Source organism: Nelumbo lutea, chromosome 1 (genome assembly GCF_056320005.1).
Source record: "Nelumbo lutea isolate HS-2025 chromosome 1, American lotus-T2T, whole genome shotgun sequence".
NCBI classification, from domain to species: domain Eukaryota; kingdom Viridiplantae; phylum Streptophyta; class Magnoliopsida; order Proteales; family Nelumbonaceae; genus Nelumbo; species Nelumbo lutea.
Genome location: NC_142684.1, coordinates 23,667,313 through 23,676,733, shown reverse-complemented (window position 1 = coordinate 23,676,733; position 9,421 = coordinate 23,667,313). Strand labels below are relative to the sequence as shown.

The following is a 9,421-nucleotide window of genomic DNA, read 5'->3' as shown; positions in this document are numbered from 1 at the left end:
CTTGGCAACTGTTTCCCAACAAATAGGTGAACATCTCCGAAAAAAATATACCCACTATAGCACTCTTTCAGCGTTCAACTCATCCTTTTATTTTTCTCGTCTACCTAGCCCACTAGTCGGTCTGGAAACAAATAGACAAACCCTAACTTACTTTTGACAAGTCTCGATAACCGTGAAGAACTGACCACAACCAAACCCTCCCCAAGCGACACAAGAGAACCAACTTGTTACATAAGAACAATCTTAAAGCCTCTAATGACAAGTTAACAATTAGGGGTATCAACGGTATTTGAAAATTTAATTTCGAATTTAATATTCAATATATTTGAATCGAATTTGGATAATTTGAATATCTAATCGATCAAATTCGAATATCATATTCTTATCGAATAGTTAATCAGATTTGAATTTGGATATGACCTAATTTGATTCGATAAATATCTGAATTCGATCGATTATTTAATTCTTATATAATACATAAAAAATTTTATATAATTTATATATAAAAATTAAGTTATATAAATAATTTATATATTTATACACTTTATATCAATAAAATATTTATTTTATATATTTATTAATTATCTAAAATAATTAATTAATCAAATCAAATATTTGAATATTTAATTGGATTTGAATTCGGATATTAATTTTCAATATCCATCAAATATGTAGTGTAAAACGGTTCATATAAATTGTAAAGTTGGGTTAGTTTTGCATTGATAAATTTACTTTTTTTTTATCAAAAGCCCATTTGAATGCAAATTACTTCTTTTTTATTGATGTACTTTTATATCTTGTCATCAATGTAAATATACATTGGTATGCCATTTATTAATGCAAAAATGTAATATTGCCAAATACAGGCAGAGGTGAACCAAAGTGCAAATTTACCCTGAACTGAAATTTACACTCGATTTGCATCGTTTCCAAATGCAGCCTTAATGTTTTGTGGATGCAAATTGTAGGTTTTACTAAGGCGACAGGCATGACACCAAGGACTACTATCCGATGGGGCTAACTTGATAGCTCCATGTCCTACCACAGGCAGGTAATCCAGGCTCCTCCACAGTGAGGAACTGGTTCAAAATAGAGAGGATCAGCAGGTCAATAAGCTAGCCCTGAGGAACTGGTTCAAAAACAAAGAGGGTGTTTGCGAATCAGGCCATGTTGTGTGTGGGAATGTGGGGATCACTAAGGAGAATGGCAAGAGGTGGCTCTCAGTCTCGTCTCAGTGTCACAACAACAACATAGAGACTTGTCCTTCGTGTTTGCGAGGGCCAGCCACACCAACAATGACTAGACACAGCCCGGAGGCTAGTCTACTAAGAGACACGTGCACGGAATAAATCAATTTGTTTTAACTTCTAGACAAGTGGCCCCTATTTCTGTATGTCCGATAATCCCACATACACTACGCAGTTGATCTTAATCTCTTTCCATCTTTTTTCTGATATTCAACTCTTCTAACTTGCATGGAGCAAAACGTACTGTTAATATTCCTGTTTTAAATAAATTAAATTTCTTTCCAATTAAAGAGACTGTAGCTAGCTTGGGTCTTAGTTTAGACTTTAGACTCTCTCTCTCTCTCTTTCTCTTATTGCTCGAGCAAGCCTCACCAGAAAGTACAGTTGATTGTTTGTGGTTAGAATAATGCCTGAATCAAAGCCGAAAGGTCAAGGTTTTTGTTCATAGTTGGATTGAGCTTGGCCCTTAATCCAACCCAATCCATTTAATTTTGTAGAATATACATATTTTATTAGACAAGGTCAAAGGATTTCAAGTTGTTTAATAGGAAATAAGAGATTTAATATAAGAAAGATGTTACAAGGAGAGAAAGGGGAGAGAGAATTAATTATTAATTAGAACGATTTCAATATAGAAGAGTAACGATAGATTTTAATAGAAAAAAATTAAGAAATAAGAGGGTTTTGTGAAGAAACATAAGAGGGTTTTTAATATTTCACATGTCATGTGTAAAGAAGGATAGAAAGAGAGACAGTTGAAATGGCTGAAATGAATAATTTATTGCCTTCTCTTTTGGGTGAATTAAGAGTATTGCTGTGAGTTGTATAATAACTGAAGCTGAAACTGGGTTAAATGGTTTCCACATACTTGAAAATTTTATTATAGATATTCTATCTATTAAAAAACAAAGCAATAATTCATTCAGTTCAGCAATTTCCCATGCGTGGTTGTTGTATATTAAATGAATCACATGCTCACTTCTCCTAACCTCGACCAGACCATTACCGACCCGACTGAAAGCACACCCAGTCCCTTTCAGCGGGATCAATTAGGTCTGGCAATTAAAATAAAAATAACCCCTACCCCCATTATCACCCTCAAATAGTGGAACGACAGATCAGTGGAGATAAGGACAACTAGATGGGAAACACATGATGAATTTCTTAAATACAAGACATGAAGTAGATGCCAATACTTGTAGTACTACTCCCTGCTAAATTACAGGAATCCCTTTTAGTACATCACAACGGGATGCATTTAACCCAGGGAAGTTGACATTATCCTGGAAATAGGACCCTTACTATGGAATCAGTCCACACAATATGACCCACATTCCCCTTTAGATAGAACCCTTTTACCCCAGGCCCAGAGGGGCTGAATTGAATGAGCCCAGAAGTGGAAACAAGAAGGGAAGAGGGAGAGTTACAGGAAAAGTTAGAAGTATCCAATTTCTCTGATGCTAAAAGTTAAAAGAAATTGATATTCTAGTTTTCTCTTTCCCTGTAGTCTTGTTCCTTCATTGATGGTAACGAGTCTGGATGAACCTTGCTCTTGTCTGGTTTCTATGCCCACTTACAATTCATATGTCCTTCCATGTTACAGTGAAAAGCAGAAAGAGAAGTCACACAAATGAGAGTAACTTCAGCTGCTACTTTTCCATGTACTGAGACTGAGAGGAAGGGGACCTTAGCAACCATTTAGTGGGATCCATGCATGTTAAACAATAAAGATTGGTTATTCCGAATTTTCCAACCATCGCTATTATCAGCAGTAGTATTAGATGACATCAAGGGTGGTAATTAACTCAATTTCACTCAAATAAAACAATTAATGTCTTGGTCAAGTCTGAATTCTCAAACCAACATTATCAAAGATCAGGTCTAGAGTAATTTATACATCAAATGATGCAGCATCATCTGAATCAATTTCTGTGATTTTCTTTTCTCATATCCAATGATTCAAGTGAGACCCATTCTGTTGAATGTTGATGACGGGATTGGGATATATCCTCTATAAATGTTTTAATTGCTAGATATACAGGGAAAGGAATGACATGAGAGATATATAACCCATTTTAATCTGTCACCTCTGTTCTTGGAAATTGTAAGAAACTTATGTTTGTGGGAGAGAGAGAGAGAGAGAGAGGTAACAGGCCATATGGCCATCGTGGTGCAGAAGTACGGAGACAGAGAGAGGTCATAGGCCATGAGCATGCACTAAGTATTGCCTCACCGTCAATCAATCAAGGCAGTGGTGGGGGCTGCTGCGATTCGACGCCTCAAGCAAGAGCAAAATTCTTCCACGTGATAGCGAGTGTCACTTTCAATTACCCCACGAGTTAAAGGTGCTCTCTCTCTCTCGTCTGGTCTTCCACGGCCCCCACCCCTTCAGACCGGCCGTCTCTTCTTCCTCACTGGACCTTCCTTTTTAAATACATATACTTTCTTCCCCATCCATCCAAACTCGAGATGGGTGTTCTTCAGGGACCTGGGTTCTTCTCAATCTCAATCCTTCTTCTTCTGGGTTACAGCAGAATCATCAGTGGAAGCACTTCAACCGACCTCTTGTACTCGTACTTCGAAGGGGGAGCTTATATTAGCTCTGAAGATTTGACCCTCAAGAACGGAAGTTCATCTCAGCGTTCAAACTTGCTGTCAACGTCGCCATCGTTGGAGGACGAGGAGTATGGGGTTTGGAGCAGTATGTGTTCGGAGGAGATTCTGGAGCTGGCGAAGCGGCTGGAGACGGTGGAGTGGCTTAAGGGGTTGAGGAGGAGGATACATGAAAACCCAGAGTTGGCTTTCCAGGAGTACAAGACAAGTCGGCTGGTTCGGAGCGAGTTGGATCGATTGCAAATCAGTTACCGCTTTCCTTTCGCAGAGACTGGCATCCGAGCTTCCATTGGAACCGGCAGTCCTCCCTTCATTGCGATCAGGGCGGACATGGATGCTCTGCCTATTCAGGTTTTGTTTATTCTTCTCTGAAGTGAAAACCGAAAAACAGTGTATTTCTTCCCTTAATTTTGTGTTAGAACATACTGAGGCTGGCCTGTTTTTTGCAACTATTTGCCCGAAATTTCGTTTGAAACCGAAACGACAAAAGTCATAATTCGAACTTTTGTCGTTTTTTTCCTGTAAAATCTCTCTCTACAATGATCTAGAGCAGTTTTCTTGATCAGTTAGCCGCTGGATCGGAATCCCTGAGACTTATGTTCAGACAGGGTGGGTGGAGTAGATTGTACGTTTGTCCTCGTTTTGAGTTAATATTTTTTTCTCTGATTTTCTGGGTATTTTTTATTGGGTAAAATAAATAACAAAATCTGCAGAAAGAATGGAGAAAGAAGAAGGATAGTTTTATTATTTACTTTGTTTAAAAGTTGTTAATTTAAAGCCTTGCAGGCCGCTAAGTTATTAGTTATAAATTTATCTCATTTCTTTATTTGAAAAGATTACATGGTTTTGGATTAAAGAATGTGAAAAGCAGGAGCTTGGATTTGATTGTGATGAGAAACCTATTGCAGGAAGCAGTGGAATGGGAGCATAAAAGCAAAGTCCCAGGAAAAATGCATGCTTGTGGGCACGACGCACACACAGCCATGCTTCTTGGTGCGGCCAAGATATTGAAGAGCCGTGAACACAACCTCAAGGTCTGTCTGCAGCTTTTTTCTCTGTTTTTGGACTGTCTGTGCTTGTACCCATTTGTTTGAAATTTAGTGCTTCTGTTTTTTGGGGTAGGAGTCTTGAAAATGACACTACAGAGTTGTTAGTTTTGAAGATTTCAATTGTTAGATTCAGTGATTTAAGTGTTACTTTCCTTTATGATTTTCTCTCATTACCATTCAAGATTCTGTAATTTTTTTTTTTGTTTCAGTTAGTAGTTAGTTGTATGGTCAATTGAAGAACAGAGACTGATATTAAGTGTGCAAGGCTGAATTTCAGAGCGTTTTTCTAATTTTCTTCATCAGTTTGTTCACTTTTGGTGTTACTAAGAAAGCAGGAGAGGTTCCTGTATCATGTATGACAGACAATATTTGATTAGGAAAAAGAAAAATAAAAAAGAAGAAGAAGAAAAGCAAGGGAATGATTTCAGAGTGGGGTTGAAAAATTGCTTTGCTGGGTTAGAAATAACATTAGTGGATTTTGGTTCTTATGGTGGTTTTCTGTGCTTGTCAGTGGATTCGTTGAATTTGAGCGTATGAATAGTGGATTCAATGGATTTAAGTGTTTGAATAGCGAATTCCAATAATCTGCATGTCTCTAATCTGAAATTATTTGTTCTTTATGGAACTCTTTGTTCCTTCTGGTGGTTTTCTGTGCTCTGTAAAACTTTTTCACTTATGAAACTATTTGTTCCTCTCCAATATTTAATCAATTTTGCTTCATGATTGTCGTCTGGCCTGTATCCCATTCCTTCTAGAGTATCATAGATTTGTAACTTCTTTTTCTTTTTTTTAATGCCATGAGATTTATAGCCTCCCTTTCTTTGACTGGGAAACCAGGGGCACACTTTCGATAATACGATGTTCAATTATGAATATCTAGTTTCTCTCAAAATACGTCCATCTGTTTGTCCTTCAGAAGGTCAGAAGCATATCTTGAAAATAATGGACCCTATGATGATCATCTGGTGCCTACTCTCCACTCCAGCTAGGCAGTCAATGGCCGTGTCCATCTGGGCAATGAATTGTTCCTTCTCCATCTGGAACCAAGGGGATCAACTTTCGCATATGACATACAACCTGAAAAACTTTGTTTCTAAAACATCTAATTCTGTAATTTTTCTAACTTTGGAGAAAATCTTTATTAGCTTCAAACATGGACCGATCCTGCTGAAATGTCTGTCCGGGATGCTTTTTCTTTACGGTTGGCAAATTTCTTTGGATATATTTTCTTCCAAATATTTCTGTACACCTTTAATCTTAAATGTGGTAATATGTTTTTCCTCTGAAGATATCATTTAGTTTTTGTATGTTCCAGAGTTATGTGGTGGAACTTTCCTCCTACAAAATCACCACAACTAACACCCTCTAATCTGATTGAGTTATGTTCTCTGCTGGATTACTTGTCTGATTGTATATGCAATCTTATGTGTATATTTTTCTATCTGATTTTATATTTTCTTGATTCCTAACCTACTTGCTTTCTTGTTGCAATAGGGAACTGTGATACTTGTCTTTCAACCAGCAGAGGAAGCTGGTAATGGTGCCAAGCGGATGATGCAAGATGGAGCTCTTGAGGATGTGGAAGCCATATTTGCTATTCATGTATCACATGAGCGTCCTACTGGAACTATTGGTTCAAGGCCTGGTCCTTTGCTTGCTGGCTGTGGCTTCTTCAAAGCTGTAATAAGTGGGAGAAAAGGCCATGCTGGGAGTCCTCACCTCTCTGCTGACCCTGTTTTAGCTGCCTCAGCTGCAGTGATAAGCTTACAAAGCCTTGTGTCTCGTGAAGCAAATCCTCTGGACTCACAGGTTTCATTTTCCCCTATTCCTCTATATGGTATTCTTTTTCAATTAAGTCTTCTTGTCAAGGGAAAGATGGAACAAGTCTTCTGTGAAGGAAACTCTTGGTGGTCATATTCCTTTTAATCATTTAATGTAGGTTTTTAGGGATCAGTTCTTAGTACAATGGTAAAATCTCAAGCTGACAAGCATGAGAATGCAGATTTGAGTCTGACTGCATTTTGATTGGAAGGCTGTATTTATGGCTGTCCATGCACAAAAGGTTTAGGGGTATAAAGTGTCACTCCTTTTTGTTTTCTTAACAGCTCTTTTCTGTGAACAGAATTGCACAGTAATATACAGATCTGGTTGTACATCCCATATCCCTGATGTAGAGATCCTTAGTGTACAAGGGTTATTCTTTTCTTTTGACAAACTTGATACAATATACATTAAAAAAAGAAAATTTCCTTTCTTTCTGTGGGTTTTAAGGTTGATAGTTTTAGCTGGTGCAACACCTCATAGCTTTGCTATGCCAACTTTCTTTGGACTCAAAATGAGAATTGGATTTAAAACCTTTTGAGGGATAAAATTCTGCACTTCAAAATTTATAATCCAGAGCCTAGGGAGTATCACGGCAAATCACTTTATGATTATAATTATACTTGTTTTATAGGAACTAATATGTTACTCATGCAAGTATGTATCAAGTACAGGGTGTGATGTGAGAAAAATTACCAAAACACTTGAAGGTTAAAATTAGAAAGAGAGAGATAAAATCATAAAAAGAAGAATTAGAAAATAAAATTGGAAATTTGCAAAAAATGATGAAGAATTTGCAGCTCCATAGGCCCTAGAGATCATCTGAACATCACAATGTAATATGGGTTTAAACCACCTTCTTGCTAAGAATTAAGATGAACTCTTTTGACTGTGACTTCTGAAAGTTTAGCTTACTGCTTATTTGTTGTGTTTAAAGCCTTAATATACTTTACTGGATAATTCCTTTTTGGGTAATACAATTGATAATTCTTTAACAAAAAGAAACATATACATTAGCAAAGATAGTATATTTATGTTCCATGTTTTCTTTCTAAAAGACAAGGGTGAGCCTTGGCACAATGGTTGGGTTGCTCCATTTCGACCCGGGTGACCAGGATTCAAATCTTGGAAACAGCCTCTGTATGTGCGGGGGTAAGTCTGCATTGGTGGGAGCCTTGTGCCTGGGCTGCCCTTTTTTATTTTCTTTTTAAAGACCTTAGATTCCTCTGTCTTAGATATGCTCTATCTTATATAGTTATTTGTGGTAACTATAATGACAGTTGCCACATTTCCATGCTCTTACAACTATCTCATAATTTGAGATTTTTCTTCACTTTTGATCTAGATATGTTCATTATTGTTCATGGGCATTCCCAAATTTATAATAGCCTTTCTCCTGTTGCAGGTAGTATCAGTGGCTTCATTTAATGGAGGGGATGATCTTGACCTGATTCCGCAATCGGTTACCCTTGCTGGTACATTCAGGGCCTTCTCTAATGCAAGCTTCTATAGGCTCCTGCAAAGAATAGAGGAGGTCTGTGATGGAATAGTTCTAACTTTGAAATAGAAGCAACTGGTTTGCGCATTTGTCACATGACCCACCCTCATAACCCCTGTATCTGTTTAAACAGGTTATCGTAGCACAGGCTAGCGTCTACAGATGTTCGGCCACTGTTGATTTCTTTGAGAAGAAGACGCAGATATACCCTCCAACAGTGAATGATGAGTACATGTATGAGCATGTAAGAAAAGTGGCCATTGATTTGGTGGGTGCCAAGAATTTCATTGTGGTGCCACCAATGATGGGAGCAGAGGACTTCTCCTTCTACTCAGAGATGATCCCAGCAGCCTTCTTTTATATTGGTGTGAGGAATGAGACATTGGGTTCAACACACTCCGGCCACTCTCCCTATTTCATGATTGATGAAGAGGCTCTCCCCATAGGAGCTGCAGCTCATGCTGCAATTGCTGAAAGATATCTCAATGAGCACGGTTGAGAGTGAGAGCTGCTCAATACTGCTGTTGGATGGACAGACTCTGGAGATCAAAGGACTACACAAACATTCTAAAATGTATTATCCTACAGTATTTTTCTGAAGCTTTTCCTCTGCAATTTGTAACTGGGGGTGTGTGAGTAAAAAGTTTTCCCCTGTAATGGTGCTGAGGATAAGTGGAAGGCCACCTATTTGTTAAAGAATCCTCTGCCCTGAAAGAAGTTATTGGAAGTTCGCATTTGTGCTGTTGAGAACACCAATCAATTCAGATTGGACTGATTCTTCTGTACTTGTTAAGCTTGCCTTTGTTATAGTTATGGAACGATTCAGGCTACTAATTTGACTATTACTAAAAGGCCTATGAATGAAACCTAAACACTGGAGTCCAGATCTGCTCCTCACATCGCGCCTCACATTGACCTCACAGCCTGTCTTAGCCGTATACATCGGGAACATATCCCATATTTGAATGAGGTTGGTGTGAGGTGTGCTCTGTGAGGAGCAGGTTGGTGTGAGGTGTGCTCTGTGAGGAGCAGGTTGCCATGAATGGAGACAAATCTAGGATTTGCACCAGGCATGTATCATATACGCATGGTTTGTTTGCAATGCAATTTCATTTGCACTACAAAAGTACGATAATATGAATGATTTATGTAAATTTTGTTTTACTTTTTTTTTTACTTCAGTGTAGATGAAG

The 9,421-nt window shown here is 38.0% G+C and overlaps 1 protein-coding gene across 1 annotated transcript; it reads left to right on the top strand.

Annotated features, from left to right (window-relative positions):
• The first annotated feature begins 2,703 nt into the window (after positions 1-2,703).
• Positions 2,704-9,062, top strand: LOC148873956 (IAA-amino acid hydrolase ILR1-like 6). Its single transcript, XM_088963527.1, has 5 exons — positions 2,704-4,211; positions 4,769-4,894; positions 6,404-6,718; positions 8,136-8,264; positions 8,362-9,062. Exons 1-5 carry the CDS (start codon positions 3,717-3,719, stop codon positions 8,725-8,727), a joined length of 1,431 nt encoding a protein of 476 aa, XP_088819653.1. The 5' UTR covers positions 2,704-3,716; the 3' UTR covers positions 8,728-9,062.
• Positions 9,063-9,421: the final 359 nt, after the last annotated feature.

Coding starts and splice junctions, on each gene's coding strand:
- LOC148873956 (XM_088963527.1), top strand. CDS start 3,717: ATGGGTGTTCTTCAGGGACCTGGGTTCTTCTCAATCTCAATCCTTCTT. Junction 4,212..4,768: donor TGGATGCTCTGCCTATTCAG/GTTTTGTTTATT, acceptor AACCTATTGCAG/GAAGCAGTGGAATGGGAGCA. Junction 4,895..6,403: donor GCCGTGAACACAACCTCAAG/GTCTGTCTGCAG, acceptor TTGTTGCAATAG/GGAACTGTGATACTTGTCTT.